This window comes from Nannospalax galili, unplaced genomic scaffold (genome assembly GCF_000622305.1).
Source record: "Nannospalax galili isolate Female #2095 unplaced genomic scaffold, S.galili_v1.0 scaffold384, whole genome shotgun sequence".
Taxonomy (NCBI): domain Eukaryota; kingdom Metazoa; phylum Chordata; class Mammalia; order Rodentia; family Spalacidae; genus Nannospalax; species Nannospalax galili.
In genome coordinates this window covers 2906993-2934922 of record NW_008352648.1, presented here as the reverse complement: position 1 = coordinate 2934922, position 27930 = coordinate 2906993, and the positions used below count along the sequence as shown (strand labels likewise).

Here is a 27930-nt window from a genome sequence, read left to right as displayed (position 1 = left end):
ATGTATTTATTTATTTATTTATTTATTTATTTATTTATTTATTTATTTATTTATTTATTTTATATGAGTATTTTGCCTGCATGTGTGTAAGTGCATCCATGCCCAAAGAGGCCAGAAGAAGGCATCAGATCCACTGGAGCTGCACTTACAAATGGTTGTTAGCTGCCATGTGGGCACTGGGAACTGAACCCAGGTCTACTACAACAGCAGTCAGTGCTCTTAACTGCTGAGCCATCTCTCTAGCCCCCACATCTATGTGTTTTTTTAATCATCTCTTTCCTCCCCCTACTGTTTATTGTTCCAAGTTCTTACCCTATTACAGATCTGTTTTGCCATTCCCTCAACTTTTATATAGAAATAATTGAAATTTAAAAGTTCACTAAAACTTTACTAATTCACAATTTTTGGTTATTAGAAGGGACTAGATTGAGGTTATACTATGTTTTAAGGAAAGAAGAAACTGGCTAAGAAAATTAAGGAGAAATGATGCATGGGTAGTAGTGTAATCCCAGCTCTTGGGAGGCTGAGGCAGGAGGACAGCAAATTGCAGAGCAGTCTGGTCTACATAGGGAGTTCCAGGCCAGCTGGGGTTACAGGAAGACTCTGTCTCAAAAAGTCCCCCCCTAAAAAAAAACCCCAAGAAAATAGACTTTTAATTCCTCCTTTCTTTACCCCATTTCTAAACTCCACACAAAATCAACATTCACTATGTTCTCAATACAATCTTTCATCCTTCTTTCTTTCCCTGGCTCACTAAAACCTGAGTTTCTCCTGCAGATAACTATATTCTCAGCTCTCTTCACTTGATGGGAAAGAGAGATGCAAAGGTGTGCATTCTCACTTGTCAGTGCTATTTGTGGGCCACTTTCCTTCCCATTTTTTGCTGCTCTAGTGCAGGCCTCCCAGATCTACTTAACCCTGAGAAGCACCACTGCTAATGTCATCTGGAAGGCAGAAAACAAAATTTATTATTGAAGGATAGAATAACAAGTAGGAATCAGCAATAGCCCTAAAACATGTAGGGTAGGAAAGATTGACAGCATTTGTATAAAGCCAGACTCTACTTATTTTTTCTCTTTTTGTGTGTGGGTGCATGTTCGTGAGTGGGGGATTTGCATGTACATGTATGTACGTGCATATGGAGGCCAGAATACAACCTTGGGTATCATTCCTCAGGCATTGTCCACCATTTTTTCAGACTAACTGGCCTGGAGCTGACTGAATAGACTAGATAGATTAGGCTGGTTGGTGGGCAGACAGGGGTGCTCGAATTACAAGTCAGCACCCCCATGCCTGGCTTTTATTTATTTTTATTTTTTTTTAATGCAGCGTCTCCCTACTACAGCTGGCCTGGAATTCATTATGTAAACCAGGCTTGCCTAGGAGATCAGAGATCTTTCTATCTCTGCCTCCCAACTGCTGGAATTCAAGTGCTGAGGTTTTTTTTTTTTCAAACTCAAGTCCTTGTGCTTATAAGACAAGTACTTTGGGGGCTGCAGAGATGGCTGAGCGGTTGAGAGCACTGACTGCTCTTGCAGAGGACCTGGGTTCGATTCCCAGTACCCACATGGTGGCTACAAACCGTCCTTAACTCCAGTTCCAGGGGACTCCGAAGCCCTCTTCTGACCTCCGAGGCGTTGTACCACGTGGGTACACTCACACACATGCAGGCAATACACTCATACACATAAAATAAAAATAATAAATAAAATATTTTTTAAACAAGACAAGTACTTTGTGAGATCTGCTGTTTGTCTAGTATTTCCAAAATAAAGTTAGTTTTGAAGCAGTGTGTCCTTTCCACTAAAATGGGCAATATGTTTTTCTTTAGTATTCTAATAATTACTCCTGTTTCATCTTCACTCTTCCACTGAAAACACTAACATTTCTGATTTTCCTTCCAGAAAATGAGGGAGGCTGCTAACGGTGCTTCAGACTATGTATGTAGTAGTATCTGTGTCAGGCAGCTTTTTCTAACACTAATAGTAGCTTGAGATTTTGCTTTTTTATATTGTGAGTGTACAGTCACTTTAGCAGTTGTGATTTTTTTTTTTCTATAAGCTTGTTGTCTGATTTGGTAAATTTTCCTCTATTATGTTGATCCTTAGAGAAGGATATTGGTGCCTTCATAATAGGTCCAAGTCAACCAATTTAAAGTCAAATTAATATTCAAAACCAGGATGTCTGGTATCAGTTTAAGAGTTACCACTACCAAGTGTCTCCACTTTATTCCTTTTGACTTTACACTCTTTTCCAGGCAGAAAATAGGCTGGGGAGAATTGGCAAATAGAGTGAAGTTGTTTGAGTGCACAAGTGGAGCGTGCCTTAGGGGACAGAGTTTGCTTCCAGCTGATCTCTGCCAAGCATCTGGAAGTCACGGGAAACCTGCTGATGCAGCAGTTAACTAGCATAACAGAGGAGTCTGGAGTCAGGCAGATCTGATTTCACCTATTTAACCTTAGGGCCACATTGTTAACTCCTTTGTCTCTGATTTCTTCACCTCTGAAACAAAGATAATGACCACTAAATTGACTGTTTTATGAATCCTACAAAGCCTAGTACAGTGGCTGATTTGTGGATAAACCTCATGTTAATGGCCCTGGTGGTCCCTTGCTTCAACTTTATTGCTGCCTTTTAAAGACCTCTTTATGTGCATTTAGAAGAAGGTGTCAGATCCCCTGGAACTGGAGTTACAGAGGTTGTTAGGTGCCATGTGGGTGCTGGGAATTGAACCTAAGTCCTCTGCAAGAGCAGTCAATGCTCTTAACCTCTGAGCTAGCTCTCTAGCCCTTTAAAGATCTTTTTTTTTTAAAAAACAAATTTATTTTTAGTTTACGTGTATGAGTGTTTTGCCTGTATGTATGTAAAGTACCCATGTTTTGCAGTGTCCATGGAGGCCAGAAGAGGGTGTTGGATCCCCTGGAACTGGAGTTACAGATTATTGTTAGTTGCCATATGGGTGCTGGGAATGGAGCCCAGGTCCTCTGCGAGAGCAGGCAGTGTACATAACTGTTAAGTTATCTCTCCAGCCCCACCCACCTCACTTTTCTTTTTTTTTAAAAAGTTCAGCCTGGTCTACATAAGTTCCAGGCTGCTTAGGGCTACACAGTAAGACTGTCTCAAAGAAACAAACAATGAAACCCCCTCACCTTTTGCATGTTAGAGTCCCCAAATAGGAGTTTATATTATGTGGATTATTTTTATTTTGGAGGCAGGATTTTGCTATGTATCCAGGCTAGTCTTCAATTCTCCATGAGCCTTCTGTCTCCTGCCTCTGTGCTACCATGCCTGGCTTTTTGTTGTTACAGTTTTTGTTTTTGTTTGTTCATTTGTTTTTGAGACAGGATCTTGCTATGTAGCCCAGGCTGGACTTGAACTCCCGGTAGCCCTCCTCTCAGCTTCTGGTGGGTTAGGATTACAAGCATGTGCTAGCACACCTAGCATTTAAAAGTTCGCACTGCCATTTAAAAATGTTTCAAATTAATTGTGTGTGTCCGTGTATGGATGTGTATACTTGGGTACAAGTCCCTTCAGAGGCCAGAAGCCTCAGATCTCCTGGGGCTGGAATTACAGGCAGTTGTGAGCTAGCTGCTTGATGTGAATCCTCTTAGAGGGCAGTGCACACTCTTAACTGCTGAGCCATCTCTCTACCTCCTCTTTGTTTCTTCTTTCTGAGCTCTTTCAAGTTGTGATTAATGCCAGACGTTGTGAGGTGAATAGGAAATCTGAAGTACCATTTCCCTTCTGACAGGAGGAGATTGTTTATATACATTCTTCCTTATCAAAACACCAAGAAAGGTATCAGTTAAAGAGTCCTTTTTATAAAATCTGGGCCATTTGAAGACTTTTAAAAAAATTTTTTTTTTGGAGACAGGGTTTCCCTGTAGCCCCAGCTGTCCTGGAACTGGCTACATAGACCAGGTTGACCTCGATCTCACAGAGATCTGCCTGCTTCCTCCTCCCAAGTGCTGGAAGTAAAGGTGTGCACTGCTACATCTGGGTCCATGAAGACTTAAGATTTTAATATCTCAATTAAAAGGGAAAAAGAGAGGTGGGAACTGGGGTAGAAGACATGTTTAGGGAGCACTGGGTTTGGGCCTCCACTGCTATATTTAAAAAACAAAGAAAAACCAACAACAAAATAACCAAAACACATTGACCTTTGTGAGACGTTCTGAGGTCATGCACTGACTATTAAACATCTTAGGCATAGCCCGTGCACTAAGAAACTTGGAACTTTAGGTTATACCATCTTCTACATTGTCCCTCTTAACTAATGTCTTGAAAATGTTTGTTGAAAATAGAATGTTTCCCCTGTATTTGTTTTAGAGCTGAGAGCTGCCGGTGCATGTGCTGAATCTAAAAATAAAAGGTGAAAGGATGTTGGTATGTGTGTTTGTGCTGGACAGAAGCCTGTGTGACTGCCATGCCTTCACCTTCATCCTGCTTTTTATGCTTTGCTGAGTGTGAGCTCCTCAGGGAGAGGCTCAGCTGAGAGGAAGTGCAGAGGGAGTTGAGCACATGATGCATTTATGGGAGAATACGAAGAGAGCCCACTTTGTTAGAATTCCAAATGGATTTTTCCAGAAATTGAAGAGTACATTGTTGTTATTTTTGCTGACTGTGAGTGAATATAAGTTAAAAAATTGTTGCTTGCTTTTGTTTTCTGTGTAGCTTTGACTGGCTGGAACTTACTTTATAGTCCATGCTGGTCTCAGATTTGAGGCAATTCTCCTGTCTCAGGCTCCCATGTAGTAAGATTTATAGGCATGAGGACTATACCTGATGCGAAGGAAACAATTTTGTTTATAGGATCCCCCTAACCCCCCCCAGTGTGTGTGTGTGTGTGTGTGTGTGTGTGTAAGTATAAGCCAGAGGTTCTTCCTTAGTCTCCACAGTTTTTGAGATAGAGTCTTTTATTGAATATTGAGCTCACCAGTTCCTCTAGACCGATTGACCAGTGAGCTCTAGGGACCCTCCTGTCTCCACGCCTTCCCCTCTTGCCAGCAGTGCCTGGGGTGACAAACTTACACTGCTGTGGTTAGCTTCTACATGGGTATTGGGGGACTGAACTGCAGTCTTCATGCTGTGTGCCTAGCACTTTGCTAATTGAGCTTCTTCGCAAGTCCTGTTTTTTCTTGAGACAGGGTCTCATGTAGCTCAGACTGGCCTTGAATTTGCTATGTAGCTGAGGCTGGCCTTAAACTTGATAATCCTCTTGATTCCTCCTCCTGAGTGGTGGAATTACTGGTATGCATCACCACGCACAACTAAGAAAATGTGTTTTTTTGTTTTCAGTCTTTTTGAGACAGGGTCTCCCTGTAGCCCCAGCTGTCCTGGAACTCACTATGTAGACTGGGCTGGCCTTGAACTCACAGAGATCCACCTGCCTCTGCCTCCCGAGTGCTGGGATTAAAGGTGTGCGCCACCATGCAAGGTCTCCCTGTAGCCGCAGCTGACCTGGATTCACTAATGGAGACCAAGATGGCCTTGAACTCAGAGATCCGCCTGCCTCAAATGTCAGAAGAGGGTCTCAGATCTCCTGGAACTAGAGTTATAGATGGTTGTTAGCTGTCATGTGGGTGCTGGGAATTGAACCTGGGTCCTCTGCAAGAGCAGCCAGTGCTCTTACCCTCTTGGGCATCAGTCCAGCCTCCCCCCCCTTTTTTTTTACTTTCTTATGAAGCAGAGTTTGGAGTCTATAAAAATATTTTGATATAGTATTAAGTACAAGGGTTAAGAGGAAGAGAGGCACTGAGAAGAAAGTAAGACACACAGGAAAGCAGCATGGGTGTGGGCTTCTCCAAGAGAGTAGACATAAAAGTAAAGGAAGACATAACCAAGTGTGGGGGTTCATGAGACTGGCATTTTCTGACCTCATTTCATAGATGGGATTAACTGAGATTCAAGAAGCTGTGTATTATAGGCTGGGCATGGTGGTACATGTCTTTGATTCCAGCAGAGACGGGCTGATCTCTGTGAGTTCAAGGCCAGCCTGGTATACATAGTAAGTTCCAGGCCAGCTGGGGCTACAGGGAGACCCTGTCTCAAAAAGACCAAAGAAATAAGATAAAATAAAGCTATGTGAATCTTGACCAGGGAGGCATGATGGAGTAGAGCTTCCTGCCTCCTGATTGGAGCCTGTAGTTTTTGCTTAAATACTAAATTGTGAGTATGCATATATTATACTTAAATATATATATACACTATATATAGTATATATAACTACCTTAATATAACACAAGCGTACAAATTCAGTGTCTTTGTGGAAATACTTTTTATTATTTGTACCCCTTTTATTCTTTTTCTGAAAAAAAAAAAAATAGAATGGCCAACCTGATCTGAATAGCTTGATGCTGAACATTGTAAATAAGTTTGAAATTGGCTTAGCTGATTTTATTGGATTTTGGAAGAAATTCCTTGTGTTATGAATATATTTTAAATAACAGTAGTTGATTTTCTTCCTAAGGATAAAGATGCAAGAAACAAAAAAGTTTGCTACTGTTCCCTGTGGGCTTCTTGTTTTCCCCCAGAGCCTAATCTTGAAAACATTTCAAAATTCAAAATAGACCTGTAAATATCTCATGATGCCAGTTACAACTCAACAAAGAACAACTCAAAAAATATTTTAAGGTCTGGAGATGTAGCTCAGTGATACAGAGGTAGCCTATCATGAGAAAACACTGATTTGATTCCTAGCACTGCAAAAAAGAAAAAGAAGTGCCAGGAGTTGTGGCCCCAGCTTTAATCCTAACACTCCAGGAACAGTGTGAGGCAGAGGCAGGCTGATCTCTGGGTTCACGTTCAGCCTGGTCTGTATAGTAGCTATATAGTAGTTAGGGCTACATGGTGAGATCCTGCGGGAGGGAGGGAGGGAGGGAGGGAGGAAAGAAAATGTTTGTGTGCGTGGGTATACATTATAAATTTTTTTACATTTATGACCACAGAATTGTTATTTCTTTTCATTGATAAAATATACATATTTGCAGATACAATGTGATGTTTTGATACATGTGTAAATTGTGTAATAATTCAGGATGATTAACATTCTTATTACCTCACATGTATTATTTCTTTGTGATGAAAATGTTCAAAATCTGACTATTGCTGGGGCTGGTGGCACAGGCTTGGAAACCTAGCTACTTGAGAGGCTGAGGAAGGAGGAACTAAGGTCAGCCTGGGCTACAGGGTAAATTCAAGGCCACCTTATGCTATTTGGTGAATTTCTATCTCAAGATAAGTAAAATTGAACACCTGCACAATACAAGAAATATGTATCGCAGTGAAGAGATAACCTACAAAATGGGAAAAAATATTTGAAAACTTTATGTCTTTCAAGGGTTTGTTACTCAGGCTATATAAGGAACTCAAACAATTCAGTAGGGGGGCAGGATTCTGGTGGCTGGGGAGATAGCTTAGTTGCTAAAGTGCTTGCCACACAGGCATGAGGACTTACACACCTACGTGTGCATGGACATACATCAACATGTATGCACATAAACAAAAATTGGCTTAAAATATACAAAAGTTCTTCAACATTTTTCAAGAGAAGACATGCAAATTAATAGCCAATAGAAATTTGATTTTTTATTTTTGTTTTTTTGAGACAGGCCTGTAACTCACTATGTTGGCCAGGCTGACCTTGAACTTACAGAGCTCCACCTGGCTCTGCCTCCTGAGTGTGAGTGCTAGGATTAAAGACATGTGCCACCATGTCTGGTTCAACAGAAATTTGAAGAAAATGCTCATTATGCTAATCATCAGGGAACTACAAATCAAAACCACAAAGAGAGAGAACTTCATTTCTGTTCGAATAAGTATTATTAAAAAGATAATAATACTCCACATTGATCAGAATGTGGAGAAAAGGATCCCTCCATATTATGCTGGTAATATGAACTAGTGAAAAATTACTGGTATAACTTCAGATTATATGAATGACCCTTTAAAAGATTAAGAAGTAAAACTGCTTCATGACCCAGTGATCTCACAACTGGGTATGGACCCAAATGGAATGAAATCAGTTTGTCAAAGCACATTTGTGTGCCTGTGTTCCTTATAGCACTATTCACTGTAGCCAGGTGTCCACCAATGGATATATGTGTACACAATGGAATTCCACTGAGCTATAAAAATAATGAAATTTTTGGGTCAGTTAGATGGCTCAGCAGGTAAAGTCATTCCTCAGGTTGTTCTGATGTACACACTGAAATACACAATAAATGTAATAAAAATGAAATCCTGTCATTAGGAACAATATGAGCAAAGCTGGACAAGATCTTAAATAAGTCATATACAGAAAAGCCACGTACATACTGCTTGATCTTAGTTGTGTGTGCAATGTAATTAGCTTTGGTACTGGTGTTCCTATTTATTATGCTTCAACAAGGCAGGAACTAGCTTTTATTCAGGTTAGGAGCTAGAGGTGAATGAGTAGCTTCTTCATGTTTCCAGAGCCTTTCCCCAGTTCCCAAGTTAGTTCTTCATAACTTTCTCCTGTGAAGGAACCCTTGCTCCTATATCAGAAAAGCCTTCATATTAGAGAAGCCTTCATAGTAGGCAGATGGAACACTGACCATGGGGCCAGCATTGGCTCTGTAGACTCCTAAACATTCCAGCATCCATTATGCCTGCCTACTCTTCTCTCTATAATTCTCTACATTATTTTGGGGTTCTGAAATGTAAAATTAGCAAATATTGGCTGTCTTAAGTAGCCAGAAATTACAGACTTGTATAATGTTTGAAAACATTGCATAAAATTTTTGGCATAATGATCTGGAGAAGATGGTTTGTTGAGAACAGATGCTCCAGTTTTTGCTTATTTGAGGCAGGTCTTGCTATGTAACTCAGCCTGGCCTAGAACTCTTGATCCTCCTGCTTCAGCCTCCCTAGTTCTGGAGTTGTGGGTTATACCATTGCACTCAGTCAGATGCCTAATATTTGAGTACCTTTCTCTTTAGTAGACAAGTTCTCGGGCCTAATTGGATGAATCAGTCAGAAAAGATACAGTGCCTAGGGCATGATGAATTATCAGTAGGCCATCCCCTGTTTTTCCCCACTAGGAAACATGTTCTACTTTATAGACCTCTCCCTTTTAAAGTATCTCTGCAATGTGAGTACTGTGCTTGTCAGTCACTAGTGTTGCTTTCAAAGTAATGCTTCCTCAGAAAGATGAATTTGAATCTTTTATTTTTTTGGTCTTTTTGAGACAGGGTCTCCCTGTATCCCCTTCTGGCCTGGAACTAGCTATGTAGACCAAGCTGGTCTTAAACTCAGAGATCTGCTTGCCTCTGCCTCCTGAGTGCTGGGATTAAAGGCATGCACCACCACACCCGGCACTTGATTTATTTTTATTTTATGTGTGTGAGTATATTGCCTTCATATATGTAAGTGCACCAGTGTTGTGCAGTGCCCACGAAGACATAAGAGGGTGTCAGATCCCCTGGAACTGGAGTTATGGACAGTGGTTAGCCACCATGTGGGTGCTGGAATTCGAACTTGGGTCCTTTGCAAGAGCAGTCAGTGCTCTTAACTGCTGAACCATCTCTCCAGCACCACTCTAACAACAAAGATATAAGAGGAGCCTTTGGGGACAAACTCTACTCTCCTGCTCTTTGGGAATTTACAATTTAATGAAGAGAATGGGAACATTCTGGTCTGAACTTTAAGATCATAGCCAATAGACAAACTGAAAGGCTATTTTTTTTAGATGTTTTACTGTAATTTTGTATGTGTGTACTAAAGATTGAGCTGAGGACCTCATGCATGTTAGGCAGCCACTCTACCACTCAGCTACGTTCCTAGCCCATTGATTGTAACATAATGTTGCCTGTTGAAATGGTGATTGCTGGTCTGAGGATATAGCTCAGTTGGTAGAGTGTACCTAGTATCCAGGATGCCCTGGGTTCCTATCTCTCATGAGGTCGAGGTAGGAGGACCAGAAGTTCAAGGTTATCCTTTACTACATAGTGAATTTGAGGCCAGCCTGAGCTACAGGAGACCCTATCACAGAAAATAAAGTCTATATTTTTGTGTTTTTTTTGAGATAACCTAGGATTGCTGTGTAGCCAAGGAGGGCCTCCTGCCTCTACCTCCCAAGTGCTAGAATTACAGGCATGTACCATCATACCCAAAAAATAAGATCATTTTATTTTTTTCTTTGTTTGTTTGAGACAGGGCTAGAAGGAATAACAATTTGCCCTATAGTGACTTTAATTTAATAGTCTTGACTATTAGGTGCCAGCTGGTAACATGTCATATTAAGGTCTTTTTATTTCCATTCCTTTGTCATGGAAGCAAGCACCCCAGAGCCTTTAGTTATGTTTATAAAATGGTTTGTGCTGATTTACTCCACAAGAAAATAATTATCTATTTTTACCTGTTAACATCTCTTCTATTTATGGCTTTCTTTCTCTTTTAGAAAAAAAGATTAGTTTTTCAGCCTCTACCACAGAATCTATATATATTACCTTACTTAAAGACTTCAGCAAGCCAGGCATGATGGGGTACACCTTTAATCCCAACAGAGGCAGGTGGATCTCTGAGATCCAATCCAGCCTGGCGAGTTCCTGGGACTACAGGGAGACCCTGTCTCAAAATGACCGAAAGAAAATTTTTTTTGAATTTTTGTGTTATTTCATATATAAAATCATTTTTATACCCCCTTCCCCTGTGGCACCTTCCCGTTTTTCTTTGAGATAAGTCTCACTAATGTATCTTAGACTGGCCTCAAGCTCATGTCACCAGACAGGTGTGAACTATGATGCCCAACTTTACATTATTCAGATTTATAATTTAAAAGCTATAAGACCTGGGGGGATGGTGTAGCAGGTAAGAATCCTTCCTGCATAAGCATTAGAACCTGAGTTCAAATCCCCAGTACCTATATAACAGCTGGGCATGGCCACAGGTTCTTGCAACTCTAGTATTGGTGGAGTGGAGACAAGCAGATCCCAGAAGCTTACTGACCAGCCAGCCCTGGCTGAAATGGTGAGCTTCAAGTTCAGTGAGAAATGCTGTCGTAAAGAGATAAGGCTGACCTGGTCATGGTGGTGCCTGCCTATATAATCCCAGCACTCAGGAGGCAGAGGCAGGCGGATCTCTGTGAGTTCAAGGCCAGCCTGGTCCACATAGTGAATTCTAGGCCAGCTAGGGCTACAGGGAAGGAAACCCTGTCTCAAAAAGACCCCTCCCCCCAAAATGAAAGGAGTGATTAGGCTCTGCAAACATACATACCAAAATATATTTTAAAATTAAAAAAGAAATAGAGGGGCTGGAGAGATGGCTCAGCGGTTAAGAACACTGGTTGTTCTTGCAGAAGACCCAGGTTCGAATCCCCGCACCCACATGGCAGCTAACAACTGTCCGTAACTTCAGTCTCAGGGGATCCAACAGCTTCTTCTGACCCCCGTGAGCATTGCATGACACGTGTGAACTTACCTACATGCAGACAATACACACATACACATAAAATTTAAAAAAAGAAAAGTAAAAAAAAAAAAAAAAAGAAAAGGAGAGGAAAAAAAATAGAGACTAGAAAAATGGCTCAGTGGTTAACAACACATACTACTTTTGCAGAGGACCAGAGTTTGGTTCCTAGTGCCCACATTGGGTGATTCACAACTGCCTGTAATACCAACTCCAGGGGAATCTGGTACCCTCTTCTAGCTTCTGAGTGTACCCACCCCCATAAAATAATAACAAATAAATTAAAAGCTACAAAATGATAGCACTTTGGATTTCTTGCATTAATTTTATAACCAGTAAAGTAATATAAATATTTGTCATGGGGGGGTGGTCTTTTTGAGACAGGGTCTGCCTGTAGCCCCAGCTGGTCTGGAACTTGCTATGTAGACCAGGCTGGCCTCGAACTCACAGAGATCCACCTGCCTCTGCCGCCCAAGTGCTGGGACTAAAGGCATGCACCACCATGCCCGGCCTTGTCATGTTATTTAATAAGTATGGACTTAAGTGTATTATAGCAAATTGAGTACTGCCATGTAACCAATACTCAAGTCAGTTCCAAAACATTACCAGTACTCCAAAAAACATCCCCACTTAGACCCCCTCTCTAGATAATATTCCTGGCCAAGGATAACTATATAACCCTGATTTCTGAAAATTAGATGTAATTTTTTTTTTCCTTGAGACAGCATCTAGTTATGTAGCCCATGCTGGCTTTCAACTCATGGCAATCCTGCCTTAAGGCCTGAATGCAGAAATTACACTCATGTACTACCATACCTGGCTAATAAATCAGTTGAGAGTCAAAGAGTGAGAGGAAATGTGCAACAGAGGGCTAGATAAGGAGGAGAAACAACATTTTTTCTTCTGTTAGCTTTTTTTTTCTGGTACTGAGAATTGAGCTCAGGGTCTTCTGCATGCTAGGCAAGAACTCTACATCGAACCACATCGCTATTCCTGTTTTGCAATTTTGACACAGGGTTCCATGTAGCCCAGGCTGGCCTCTAACTCAGTATGTAGTCTGGGCTGGCCTTGTGGACTTGAACACCTGATCCTCTTGCCTTTACCTTCCAAGTGCAGGAATTAGAGGTGTGTGCCATGCTGCCTAGCTCTTAGATAGAATTTTTGTGAGATGTAAATTGTTTGATACATGTGAATTGGTCAAAAAATTTTATCTGTAAGAATAGTGATAATAATTAAGAATTAAAGTTCAGTGATGCTATAGACTCCATCAGAAAACTCTCAGATTTTACAAACCTTCAGAAAAGTAGCAAGATAAAAATCAACATACAAAATTCAGCATCTTTTCTTTAGAGCAATAACAAATTTGCTGAGGGAAAAAAGTCAAAGAAAAAAATCCCTTTCACAATAGTGTTAAAAGCCTGAAAATAGGGCACATATGTGGTCGTGCATGCCTTTAATCTCAGCACTCGGGGTGCAGAGGCAGATGCATCTCTCTGAGTTCTGAGCCAGCCTGGCTTACATAGCGAGTTCTAGGCCAGCCAGACAGTGAGACCCTGTCTCCATAAAACAAAAAAACAGAACAAAACAACCTAAAATGCTTAGGAATAAACCTATCCAAGGAGTTATGTAAAAGACCTCTATAATGGGCTGGAGAGATGGCTCAGCAGTTAAGAACACTGGCTGTTCTTGCAGAAGACCTGGGTTTGAATCCCAGCACCCACATGGCAGCTAACAACTATCCATAATTACAGTTCCAGGGGATCTGATGGCCTCTTCTGTCCTCCACAGGCATTGCAGGACATGGCTACACTTACATTCAGGCAATACACTCATACACATAATATAAAAATAATAAAACTTTTTTTGTAAAAAAAAAAAAGACTTCTATAGTGAGAACTTTAAAACACTGAAGAAAGTGAGGCTAGCAAGATTGCTCAGTGGGTAAGAGCACTAGCTGCCACAAGCCTGGTGACCCACGTTCAATCCCCAGAACAGATGTAAAGGCAGAGGCAAGAACCAACTCCACAAAGTTGTTGTCTGACTTCAAGTCATGCACTGTGGCACTCTCACCCTATAATAGTGATTTAAAAAGACACTGAAGGCATGTGTGCTGACTGCTGGCCGGGTAGGGCCATGCCCTAAAAAAAAAAAAAAAAAAAAAGTGTCATTGAAGAGAGTGCTCATAGATTGATGTGCTTATTTAATATTGTGAAATGGCTATAAAAGTGATCTACAGATTCAATGTAACCTCCATCAAAATTCCAATGACATTCTTCCCAGATCTAGAAAAAAACAGTCCTAAGATCCATATGATCACAAAAGACCCCAAGTAGCCAAAGCCATCCTAAGCAGAAAGCAGTGCTGTAGACATCACTCTGCCCTATCTCAAACTATACTACAGAGCCATAGTAAGAAAAACAGTATGGTACTGACACACAGATTATACACCAATGGAATATAATGGGGGACCCGGGCCAGGCATAGTGGTACAAGCCTGTAATCTTAGAATTCAGGGGCCTAAGGCAGAAGGTTGCCATAAGTTTGAGGACAGCCTAGGCAACAAAGTGAGTTTCAGGACAACAAGGCTATAGTATGAGACCCTGTCTCTCCTTTTTTTTTCGGTCTTTTTGAGACAGGGTCTCCCTGTAACCCCAGATGGCCTGGAACTCACTATGTAGACCAGGCTGGCCACCATGCCCAGCAAGACCTTGTCTTAAATACAGAAAGTCAGCCATTATGGTAGTCACCTGTCATTCAGCTTCCGAAGGTAGAGGCAGGAGGATTGGGACTTCAAAGCCAGCCTGGGCTGTATGAGACTTGGTCTCAAACAAAACAAAAAACTGAATCGTTACAACCACCTTATCTCTGACAAAGGTGTCCACACATACATAGGAAAAAGGCAGTGGTTTCAAACCATGGTGCTTTGGAAACTGGGTATCCACATTAAAAGAGTGAAATCAGGTCCTTCTCTCTCACTCTACACAAAAATCAATTCGAAATGGATCAAAGACCTTGAGGTAAGATAGGATACTCTGAAACTACTATAGGAAAACATAGGCAATGTATGTGCATAGACTTTCTGCAGAGGACTCTAACAACATAGAAAACAATCTCAAGAATTAACAAATAGGATTGTATAAAATTAGAAAGCTTTTTTTTAATTAGAAAGTTTTTACAATGCAAAGAAAACTATCAGCAGAGTGAAGAGACAGCCTATAGAATAGGAAAAGCATGTTTGCCAACTGTACATACAGCAGGAGATTAATATGTAGAATCTATAAAGAACGATCAGAATTAAAGAACAGAAATCATCATCTAAACAATAAGTGGGCTAATGAATGAACACTTCTCAAGAAATACAAATGGCTAACGTTTGAAAAAGTGTTCAACATCCTTAGCCATCAGGAAAATGCAAATTAATACTGCCCTGAAATTCCATTTCACCCCAGTCAGAATGGCTGTCATCAAGAAAACACGTGACAGTAACCTGGTATGATGACTTACATCGATAATTCTACAACTTGGAGAGGCACAGGCAGGAGGATCACTGTGAGTTTGAAGCCAGCCTGGGCTATAGTATACAACAAATACTGACAAGGATGTGGTAAAAGACGATCTCTTAAACACTGCTGGTAGGAACATTAAGTTGTGTAGCCATTACAGAGATCAGTATGGCAGTTCCTCAAAAAACTAAACACAGAGCTTCCATATGTATGATCCAGCTGTACCACTCTTGGATATATACTCGAAGGGTTTGAAGTCAGCATACCATAGAGATAGTTCCACATCCATGTTATTGCTGCAATAGTAATAGCCAAGATATGAAACTAGTCTAGATAAGAAAATATACTACATATTCAAAATAAAAATTTTAAACAATTTTATGTGTACGAGTGTGTCTTGCCTACCTGTAAGTGCACTCATGTCGTTTAATACCCACGGAGGCCAGAAAAGGATGTCAGATCCCCTGGAACTGGAGTTTTGAATGGTTGTTAACCACTGTGTTGATGCTGGGAACCAAACCCAGTTTCCTCTGAAGGAGCAACCAGTGCTCTTAACTGCTGAGCCATTTCTCCAGTCCCTCAAAACAAAATTTTATTCAGCAATAAAGATGAATGAAATTGTGACATTTGTAAGAAATTGGATGGCTCTAGAAAGACAAATATGATGTCTTCTCTCATAAGGAAAATCTACACGCACAGACACACACATACACACTACATGAAAGAAGAGGAGAGTCTGTGAGGGGATGAGGGAAAGAAGATATCTAAAGGGAGGAGGAAGGAGAGAGGATAATGGGGTATCTGTGTCATGAAAGTAGAAGGGAGCACTGTGTTTGGGAGTAGAAAGGCTAGCAGGAGGAAAGGAGATGGGAAGACATGGGGCTAAATAAAAGCAAAGAATAATGATGTATATGTGTGAAAATGTCACAATGAAACCCATTTCTATATATGCTAATTTAAAAAAAGAAGGCTCATGAGATGGCCCAGGGATAAAGGCTCTTGGCACAAAGCCTGACCACCTCACTTCTGTCCCCAGGACCCACCTGGTAGAAGGAGAGAACCAACTCCTGCAAGTTGTCCTCTGACCGCCACATATGTGCTGTGGAATGTACACCTAATACAAACACACACATTGTGTATGTGTTTTAAGTAAAATATTTTGGGGTAGGAGATAGCTCAGTTGGTAAAGTGTTTTCTTTGCATTTGACCTGAGTTTGATTCCAGAACCTGTTTAAATAAACTGGGGTGGTAGCATGAGTTTGTATGTTAGCCATGAGGGGGCTGAGGCAGGTGGATCCCTAGGGATTGTTGACCAGCCAGCCTAACCTACTTAGCAAGTTCTAGGCCAGTGAAAGACACTATCTCAAAAACATAAGGTGAACAATATTGAGGACTAAGATTCAAAGTTCTCTGGCTTCTGCTTACAAACATGTGTACCTACACAGATGCACCCCACACACACACACACACAAATTTAAGAAAAAAAGAATGAAAATTTCATGCTGGGGTACAGTTCAGTGCTAGAACACTTGCTTGCTTAGGAAGCACAAAGCCCTAGGTCTAATCCTCAGCACTGCTTTTTTAAACAAGTTCTTGGAGTAATTAGAAGAAAACTGCATCTTATTATTTGTAGTATTGATTCATCCTAACACAGATTGTACATGAAAAGAATGAAGTTAGTCCTGCTGTGTAGTTGTATGCACCTGTTATCCCATCATTTGAGAGGTGGTGGAAGCCCTTCCTGGCCTGGAACTCCTCACTGTTTATACCAGGCTTGCCTTGAACTTGTTATTACCACCCATTTTTGTTTTTATTATTTGTTTTAAATGCCACAAACAGTCTGTATTGGTTCCAATAGTAAGTGGAAGAAAGGAGGGAGTGCATCAGGCTTCTGCAGAAGTACCTGTAGGTGGTAGTGGGGCTCTTCCTGTCTCCCCACTTCCCTTTTTTCTATATGAGTTCATTTTGTGTTGGCTCATTTTATGTTTATATATTCAGTATTCTTCCTGATCTTAATGTCATTTATTTCTTGAAGAAAGCACTAGTTTTTATCCCCAAATTTCCTCAATGTCCCTTTTCTTTCTCTAATGGAATGGTTTGACGTCACCTAGACTATTCTCAAATAGTCTTCACTGAAGCAAATTAAGCAAATTTTAAATTACCATGAGAATTGTTATACTTTCTATACACCATCAAGGCATATATTACACTGTCCCTTGATTGTGCACTTAGCTAACAAGCTGAATTTGTTGAGTATCAACTTGGTATCCAGGAGTGTGCATTCTTACATGCACAAACATGCATGTGTGGGCAGAGGTTAATATCAGGTGTTTTCCTCTACTACTTTCCACCTTATTTTTTGTGGCAGGGTCTCACAGAACCTGGAGCTCACAGATTCAGCTAGCTAGCTGGACTCCCCGGCCCTGGGCTTACAGAGTGCTGTTCTGCCCAGCTCTTCATGTGTGTGCCATGAAGCCAAACCAGGTCCTCATACTTGTGCAGCAGGCACTGCACTGACTGAGCCATCTCCCCAGCATCGACCTTAAGACATTGCAACATCATCTGTGAATTTCATGCTGGGAAATGATTCAATTGAGTTTAGAAAAAAATTAGCTTGGCACACCTTTAATCCTAGCACGTGGAAGGCAGAGACAGGCAGATCTCTGAGTTTGGGGTCAGTCTGGTGTACATAGTGAGTTCAAGGCCAGCGAGGACTACACAGTGAGAGAGGTCCGTCTCAAAAATATTTTTTTAATTGTCAAAGCATCCCATGATGTTTTAAGTTAGGATTTTGCATTGGGTCACATTCATACTATCCTTAGCCACATGCAGCCAGGAGTACTAGAGGAGTCTCCAAGGGACTATCGGATACAAACCTTGCCCCCTCAGAATTCCATCCACAGTATGAAGATGTGGTTTAAGGGTAGACTCTGGAGCTGGATTTCTTAGATTCATACTCCCAATTCTTCATTCCCTATCTGTGATTTTGAACAAGTTGTTCACCTTTCTTCCTATTCTTTTCCTCTGAAAGAAAAGGCTAATAAAATACTTATGCCACTGGCATGGTGGCTCACACCTTTAATCCCAGCAGAGGCAGGCAGATCTCTGTGAGTTCAAGGCCAGCCTGATCTACATAGTGAGTTCTAGGACAGCTGGGGCTACAGGGAGACCCAGTCTCAAAAAGACCAAAAAAAACAAAAAACAAAAAACAAAAAAACACTTATGCCATAAATTTGGATGGCACACTCAATTGTATTAATCCATTTGAAGCACTATGGACTGTTTCTGGCACACAGTAAGCACTTATTTTTAGCTGCCACCTCCACCACCACCATCATCATCATCCCATTGGGATCATAGATAAAGTTCTGAAGTAAGGACCAAGGTAGGACGTAATTGCCTGAGGAGTTAGGAAAACACATTTAAGTATCTTGAGTTGCACTTCAGTTGATTGTCAGGTTCATGTACTGTCTGGTCAAAAGCCAGTTTACAGTACTGTTCATAAATAGAAAAAGAGAAGAGTCTATAGAAATCACAAACTTCAGGGGCTAGAGAGATAGCTCAGGGGTTAAGAACACTAAGTGTTCCTGTAGAAGACGTGGGTTCAAATCCCAGCACCCACATGGCAGCTAACAACTGTCTGTAACTCCAGTTCCAGGGGATCTGACAGCCTCTTCTGTCTGCTGTGGGCATTGTACGACATGGGTGCACTTACCTACATGGAGGCAATACATGTATACACATACAATAAAAATAATAAATAAAATATTTTTAAAAATCATGAACTTCAAAAGAAGCTTTGATTAAAGTTTCCAAGGAGGTCTTTGGCAGCTTTCCCCTCTCCCCAGTTCAGGGTACTCCTCTTCTCCTCAAGCCTGTCTGGGTCTGTTTACTTCATGTTGTTAGCTGGATGCTTGGCAGTTAAAGACTTGAGCAAATAGCGTTCTCATTAATCCTATAGATAAGATGTTAAGAACCAGTGAGTCGTTGGTACCTTTATATTGTCATCAGAAGGTTTTTCATTGGGTTTCTCTGAATTCTGTAAGAAACCACAGATAATGAAGGAAAAAAAAAAGAGGAATTTGTTGTTTGGGAGAGAGTGAATGATTTTGAAATACAGAGTATTTTTTACTTAATTTTTGAAAATATTTTGAGAATTTCATACACAAGTACTGTACTTACATCATTTCCACTGCTCCCACTCCCCTCCCGTTTCCCCTCAGAGTCCATTTAGTAGTGCTCTTATGTACATGTTTTTAGGACTGATCACTTGGATAACTTATCAGGTGGCTGATCTCTGGAAAAGACTGATTCTCCCTTTCTCAGTAGCCCCCTTGATTGCCTATAGCTCCTCATTTAGGGATGGGATCCCTACCTATGTTCACATGTTGACTAGTCATGTCATTATGCAGGTCAAAGACAACCATATTGTGGAGGTTTCATGGGTGTGGCTTCCCTGTCATGTCTAGGAGACACTATGTAGTAGCAGGCCCTTGGCTCTTACAATCTTTCCGTCACCTCTTCTCTCCGTCGAGATTTTTCAGTGGTGTTTGGGCAGCATAACATCATTGGGAATGGGAAGAAGGGACAAAGAGACAAGTGATAGGATGTCAACATTTATTTTATCTCTTTCAGAATGCTAAACTGTCAGTGTTAAGTTGTCCATGTTATAGATGAAGTAAGCTCTTTTTGGCTTAAGGTAGGCAGCCAACTACCATTCACTGCACTTGATTTGGGGAGATAAATTCCAGGTTCCAAATAATTGAAAGTCTGTCTTTTTAGTTGTTCTTGTAATGTATCCCTGTGTAATAACATAAACAATAATAGCTGTATAAATTCAGAAAAGATTTGTTCATGGGGGGTGGTTGTAGGGTTGGAGGAACAGGATAGGTAGGGAAACGGGGCCTGAACTGGGCCTTTTCTTACCTCTGAGTGGTGGGAAAGTGAAGAGGTTAAAGGTATGCAGCTGATGACAAGTTTGACTGAAGAAAAGTGGAAAACATTAGATGAGATTAGCTCATCTGTTTCAATAATATAGCTGAAAAATCTGAAGTCTTTTCTTTAGGGAGTAAGTTTTCTTTCTTTCCTGCTATCTTATATTACAGATCATCCTAAATTACACTTTCTTTTTCAGTATAATTGAATTTTGTGACATTTTATGATTTCAAAAAATAGATTAAGTGCAGTTCTCAGTTCTCATTTGTTTATAGAACTGGAGGTTTCAAATTTAAGAAACTTTCCATTCTGAAAATCACTGTAGGTAACAGGATCTCCTAGTGATACATAATGCCACAGTCTGGCTCTACTGAACATTGTAACAGTGCATTTTGTAGGCCCTGAGTTATGAAGAAGCCAACCTTGAAAAGTACTCTTTTATGAAGGATAGCTTTGAATGGATCCAGAGCCTTGATCCCTTTCTACTGTTTCGGTTCATGTTATAGATGTAAAAGATAGCATTTTTTCCACCCAACTGTGATAGAATATGGAAAGAATAAGAGAAAGTTCACTAAAATTTTACAGAAGCTGGGCTGGGGAGATGACTTAGTGTTGATCAAGCACTTGCCAAGTGAGTGAGAGTACTGTAGTTTGGATCCCAAATCCCAGAAGCCAGGCAGGCCTGGCAGCTGCCTGTAAACACAGGTGGCAGAGACAGGGAGAGCTGACCAGCTAGACTAACTGGAGTTGGCAAGTTCCAGGTTCAGCAAGAGACCCTGCCTCAATAAATTAAGTGGTAAGCAATTGAAGACACCCAACATCAACTTCAGGCCTCCCTGTGCATGCCAGCACACATACGCACAGACCTGTACATACATGCATTCACGCACATGTGAACATGCATACACACACTATATATACACACAAAAATTCACAGAAATGGATTCTTTTAGAACTAATGGCATGTAATGTATATATGTTTTCAGGGCATCTATGAAGTGTGTATGTGTGTGTATAGTAAGAAATTCACAATGCCTACCATATGCCACAATATTTAGCTACTTTGAATGAATTTTTGATTGATGTCTGATGGTAATATAAAGTGCAAATGAAGATTTACAAGTTATTTTTTTTTAAAAATTCTTATCTGTGTCTGATACATAGCCCCAATATAATTCCTTATAAGACTCGTGAAGTTTAGCATCCATTGTGTCTGTCCCAATGGGTGCCACATCTAGTTGAATTTCTCTAATATTGTGATTTGGCTTATATTTGCATAAAGTTTTTTTCCCCAATATATTTGTAAAAGTGGAACAATATATCCAGATTAATAATTTCAAGAATACTTAGAAAACATTTGTGTGAACATTTTATTTCTAAATTCACCATTTTGATACAAATACCCATGGTTTTCTTCTGTGTTTACATGCAGCCAGGAGCTATGGGCGGAGACGAGGTAATTTTTTTTTTTTTAATGAGATCTTTTGCTTGCCAAATTGTGAGTAAATATGAGTTTGTGTGTGTTTATACCTGCGTGTATAAAACAGTAATTACTATATGGTGTGATGTTCCTACTTAATTATTTTAGCAAGGGTAATTCTATTACTTTTATCATAATTTTTTAATTTATTGATAATTTGTTCTTTTAATCGTAATAAAAATATGGCAAAGACAATTCTATCTGGAAGTTTTTGTCATGGATTTTTGTGAATGAATATGAGGAAGTATATGTTTTGGCTCTATATCCCTTGTGTTCTTTTCATACGATTTAGAGAGCAGAGGCTGAGTTTTGGGGGGACAGTTTTTGATTTTGCTAGGTTGGCTGGTGAATTTTTTTTTTCCATCCTGATGCAAGCTTCCCCTGAAGCCAAGAGAAGCTTCAGTTTTGGGGGCCCACACTTGCATGACTTTCATTTGTGTAATGCTATAACCCTTCTTAAGTATTCCCATGCCTTAACTTTTTACAAATTATTTTGTGAAGTAGCAAGAGGAAGCTTAGCCTAATAGGCAAAGGTGAGATTTGGTGCCAAACACCTAGATTATAATTATAATCCATTACCTAAATCTGATTTCCTCAGCTGTAAATTATTAGGTAACAAAACCAATTTTGTCCAACTTCATAATATTAGTGAAGTTCTTGGTCTAAGCAACAGGTGGGCAGAAAACTGATACATATATATTAAAAGCATTCCACAAATGTAAAACTCCTCTGGTGCTCCATTGAAAAAGCTGGGGGAGATGAAGTTGCTTGCTTGCTGAGTGACTTTAAGTTAAAGCTAGTGCCAAAATTGGAACCTGTCTTTTTGTTTCATATTTGCTAATGTTTAGCATTCATCAGGCTGCCTCTGATTCTGATTGCCATGAAGAGAAGCTAATGATACCAACTTGATAGACTTTTATTATTTATTCCATAGAAAATACTTTTGAATAAATGAATATTGGCAGAAGTTAATGTATGTTTGATAAAATATTACATATAATCACTTTTACTTTGGGAAAAACATGTGCTTGATAATTTTTGAACCATGGAAATAAGTATCATTTTTGGCCTTTATTATTTATTTTCTTATTATAATGCTAGAGCTCAAAATCAGTCTCATAGACAGTAGGCAAGTGACCTTTCACTAAGCTGCATTTCTAGCTCTACCTCTCTTATTTTCAAATTTAAAAAGTAATGTCCTAGAGATGTATTACTATTTGTACAATACTTCATGTTGGTAGAAAAATGATCACTGCAGGAAGCAGCAGGAAATAGTCTATCTTGCACAGAAGATAGAGGCCCTCTGAAGAGCAGACAGCGAGGACTGGCCTCTCTCCTCAAGTACTAGTCACTTGCCAACGTTTGCCTCTAGTTTCTTAGGTCTTGCCCTTCCTATTTCAGTTGCTCTCATTTCTGCTGTTCGTTTCTAATGCCCCATCATTGTGAAACACCATGTTGTCCATGTCTTCCTCATTCTCCATATAAGGTTCCCAGTTAAGGTTCACCACCCTCATCTCCAGTTTCACTCCATCTTCCTTTGATCAATCCATTCTCTGGCCATTGCTGAGTACTGACTACCCATCCTTTTCTACTTACCAAGACCTAGTCTTATTGTATTAGTTCAAACCAAAGTCAAGCCTTGTTCTTGCCCAGTGGCCTTAGAGATGGTGTTTTCCTCTGCTGAAGATAAGCTATTTAAGACACTTATGTCTTGTGCCTAACATGATGCCCATGTATAGTCAGGCCTTAATAAATACTTATTAATTAGGATCACTTTGAAATGACATTCTCATATCTATACAGAATAGTTTGACATCATTATTTTTAAAAATAATATTTTAATGAATTCTTTGAGAATGCCATATGCTGTGTTTTGATCATATTCATCTCCTTCCTCCAAACTCCTCCCAAATGCACCCCCACCTTCCTACCCACCCTACCTACCCAACTTTGTATCCCTTTTTAAAAAATATTTTATTATTTTTATGTGTATGTGTGTATTGCTACATGTAGGTAAGTGCACCCTTGTCATGCAATGCCTGCAGAGGACAGAAGAGGCTGTCAGATCCTCTGGAACTGGAGTTATGGACAGTTGTTAGCTGCAATGCGGGTGCTGGGATTCAAACTCAGGTCTTCTGCAAGAACATCCAGTGTTCTTAACTGCTGATCCATTTCTCCAGCCCTGTCCTCTTTTTTTTTTTTTTAAAGCCTATCAAGTCCAATGTATGTTGCCCAAATACTCTTGGCTATGAGGCCATCTACTGGAGTATGGTCAACCTACCAGAAGCCACATCCTTAAAGAAAACTGACTCCCTCTCTCAGCAGCTATCAATTGCCAATAGCTCCTCAGCCTTTTGAAAAAGTTGTGTGGAAGCTTGTACTGTAGAAGCTTCCTAATATAGACATAATACATATATAAAAAGAACTTAAATGGATTTAACCCTTTAATAGAGGATGGTAGGAATCTCCCTACTAGACACCACAGGTTAGCAAATAAAAAACCCAGTGCTGAGAATGGGTTACCTCTTTTGTAGGTGTTGGCCAGTGGGGACCCATAGATCCCCCCAACCCCAAACATTGCTAGCTATTGCCACTGCTCTTGGTTACCCTCTAGAACTTGATGATAAGACCCTGTTGCTGAAGACACTACTTACTTGAGTCATAGAACATGGGGAAATCAAGATGGTACTGACCTTGAAGTTTCATCCCTACTGGCTAGTTTTCATAGCGCTGGGAGGTGCTATGTATGCCACTGGAAGAGAAAAATAATCCTCAGCCTTACCCATCTGTGAACCATAAGTGCTACAATAATGACTGGCCTGGCCAGATATATACCCACTGGTGTAATAATGACAAAAATGCTGTGGAAGTCATCAAGCAGTTTCTGATTAGATTTAAGGCCACCAAATGGAATCCATACCTGGCATGCTTATCAGGGCCAAGAACCTATGGCTAGATAGGTCATAGACTCTAGGAAAGAACCTACTATTGCTATTCTGCTAAATGGACATAGCACTAAACTGACTCCTAATGACCATCACTGTACCCATAGATTAGTGCATCTCTCAACCCTCATCGTAGAAGCCACTTCTTGCAGTAGATGGCTATTAATCCACAATGGGCAATATGCAGAGAGTAAGAGACTGTCATAGGCAAAATACTTCTTGAATTATTAGCTGAAACAGTGATGTATGATTATAGTTCTGGTCATTCAGAAGGCTGAGGCATGAGGATCACTTGCCAGAGTCCAGGGGCCAACTTAAGCAACATAGCAAGCTGTTATCTCCAAAAAAAAATTAAAATACTAAAAATTGCTTATCAGACATGGTAGCATATGCCTGAAATTCCAGCATTTGGGAGGCTGAATCTGGAGGATTAGCTCAAGTTTGAGGTGATCCTCGGCTATATAGCCAATACAAGGCCAGCCAGCATTACATAGCAAGGCCCTCTCTCAAAAATCAAACAAAAAGGACCACACCTCATGCCGCACACCTTAATCCTAGCATTTACAAAGCAGAGGCAGTGGATCTCTATGAGATCGAGGCCAGCCTGTTCTGCATAGTGAGTTTCAGGCCAGCTGGGGTATAGGGAGACCCTATCTCAATTCCCCACCCCAAAAGCCAAGTGTGGTTAGCACATACCTTTAATCCTAGCACTCTGGAGGCAGAGGCAAGCAGATCTCTGAGTTTGACGCCAGCCTGGTCTTCATAGTTCCAGGCCAGCTAGGGCTGCATATTAAATGCTATACAGAAAGCATATAAAATCATCTATAGTTTCTAAGCTCCTAAAAATGTTTCCTTCTTCAAATTACCATCTCCATATCTATTTGTAAAATTTGACTTTATTATATTTGAATGCCATGATCTTCCTTGCATCAAATGCTTTGCTAAATATTGCCAAGAATGACTTGATCCCTGTCTTTAAGTGTGCAGATTGATAGTTAGCGAGGAAGAAGGGAATGAGAGGTGAAGGGAGAAACACTGAGAACTGAATGGTGGCAGGTAGAAATGTTTGGTCCACAACTTTTATTTAGTCTTCCATTCCAAGAAGGAAGGCAACAGATCACTTCCTTAAATATCTTGTTACCATGTAGGATTGGGGTTGGTGTCCTCATATCTAATTCTCTTATGCCCAACCTTACGTAGTATAATTTAGATGAACTGACACTATCATTTATTCATGTTGTGAGGATTAAATTAACATCAGATTTTTTTTTAAAAAAAAACACCTAAAAAAACAAACTCACTGATCTATATACTTTATTCTACTTATGATTAAGAATAGAACCTTAGGGCTGGTGAGGTGGCTCAGCAGTAAAGTACATGCTCTGCAAACCTGACAACCTGAGTTTGATCTCAGGAACCCATGTAAAGGTAGAAAGAGAAAAATGACTACACAAAGTTGTCCTCTCTACATGGGCACCCACCAACCCACATCGTATACACAATAAGTAAAAAAAAAATAAAAACAATAAAAGAGTAAGATTTCAATTATAACTCATTCTGTGGTTATATACACATGTTGATATGTTCCCATTATTCCTATTCCTAAATAATTTATGTGAACGATTGGAGTTCTTTTAGTAAGAACCAAGCCAGTGGAATTGTCTAATAAGTCTAGAAAGGCTTCCTAGAGTTAGTAGAATTTCAGGAACTATTTGGATACTGGAAGAGGAATGGGAAGCAAGGCACTTAGTGTATGATTCAACTTGGAAGAAAGCTTAGAGATGAGATTGACGTGGCCAGATGCTTGGTGCACATGTCCCTGAATTTGTGCATGGAGCCCGCTGGGGAGAAGTTGGCAGTGAGGTGCTCTATGCTGTCTTCATGAATCACTTTTGAAACAGAAGGTGAGTCTCTGGGCACAGATGTGCCAGACTTTTGAGAGAGGATTTTTTGATAAAAATAATGAAAGAAGGAAAGAACTTGGGTATCAACCAGAGGCTTGGATGGGAGTGTTGGAGATGGACTTTTTGAAGGCCAGTTAGTTTTAGTAATGTAGGCGAAGAAGTAACAGAAGAGAAGAGGAGGCATTAGACTGGGGTGTAGCTCAGTGGTAGATCTTTACCTATCATGTATGAGGTCCCAGTTTTAATCCCCACCACTGAGGGTGTCAGTTATGCATATTTAAATATCCTATTTTTTCCAGTAATATTCATTTTTATTTTGTTCTTGCAAACAATGCTGTCTGTTATATAAAAGACTCTTAGTGTTTTCTTTCAGGAGTAGTCTTTTATTAATATGTGTTCTCTTATGAAGGTGCAACCCTTGTTAGAAACTAGCCTGCTGGGCAGTCCCTATAAGAGCTTTGTGGTTTTTGTTTTGTTTTGTTTTTTTGAGACAGAGTCCAACTTTATAGGCTTTGTAGTCTGGTATTTACCGTGTAGCCCATGCTACCCTCAAACTTGTGGCAGTCCTACCTTCAGGCTTTCCAGGACTGGGATTGAAGGCATATGCTACCATGCCTGGCGGTTTACATATTAATTATATGTTGTACTTTAAAATTTCACATGAATATGTGTTTTTATGGTTTCATGGAGACACTGTTGCCCATGTTTCTCTCTCTCTCTCTCTCTCTCTCTCTCTCTCTCTCTCTCCCTCTCCCTCTCCCTCTCCCTCTCCCTCTCCCTCTCTGTATGTGTATGTGTGTGGTGCTGGTGATTGAACCCAAGTCCTCATGCATGCTAAGCATGTACTTTACCATTAAGCTGTAACCCTAGCCCGATGCCAGTGTTCTTTATGGTTAACAGAATTCTTAAAATTTTATTTATTATTTTTATTTTTGTGTATATGAGTATATTGCCTGCATGTATGTAAGTGTACCCATGTCGTGAGGTGCCCACAGAGGACAGAAGAAGATCTCAAATTCCTCTGCAACTGGAGTTACAGACAGTTGTTAGCTGCCATGTGGGTGCTGGGAACTGAACCTGGGTCTTCTACAGGAACACTTACTGTTCTTAACCCCTGAGCCATCTCTCTAGCCCCTGAAGTTTGTGATTTCTATAGACTCTTCTCTTTTTCTATTTATGAACAGTACTGTAAACTGGCTCTTGACCAGACAGTACATGAACCTGACAATCAACTGAAGTGCTACTCAGAGTGCAACTCTGCCTGCCTCTGACTCTCAAGTGCTGGGACTAAAGATTTATTTATTTTTTTATGTGTATGAGTATGTGCCTGCATGTGTGTAAGTGCACCGGTGTTGTGCAATGCCCACAGAGTTCAGAAGAAGGCGTCAGATGCCCTGGAACTGGAGTTACAGAGGGTGATATCTCCTATGTGGGTGCTGGGAATTGAACCCGGGACCTCTGCAAGAATAGTCAGTACTTTTAACCTCTGAGCCATCTTTCCAGCCCAGTCATCACTCAGTTTTGTTTTGTTTTTTTACTCAGTTTTTTTGTTTTTGTTTTTGTTTTGTTTTGGGGGGGTATTTATTTAATTATTTATTTATTTAGTCTTTTTGAGACAGGGTCTCCCTGTAGTCCCAACTTCCCTGGAACTCTCTATGTAGACCAGGCTGGCCTTGAACTCATAGAGATCTACCTGCCTCTGTCTCCCCAGTGCTGGGATTAAAGGCATGCGCCAC

The 27930-nt window shown here is 40.4% G+C and overlaps 1 protein-coding gene across 12 annotated transcripts in view; it reads left to right on the top strand.

Moving 5' to 3' along the window:
• Cpeb3 (cytoplasmic polyadenylation element binding protein 3) overlaps window positions 1–27930 on the top strand; it is a 213935-nt gene that overhangs the window by 84733 nt on the left and 101272 nt on the right. For 8 of the 12 annotated variants that reach the window (XM_008849611.2, XM_008849615.3, XM_008849608.3 and 5 more), the window contains one exon: window positions 21298–21321. The exons of the other annotated variants lie outside the window; for them this stretch is intronic. In XM_008849611.2, the coding sequence (XP_008847833.1) occupies window positions 21298–21321 (24 nt within the window). The remainder of the gene's footprint in view (window positions 1–21297; window positions 21322–27930) is intronic. 12 annotated transcript variants of the gene reach the window in all.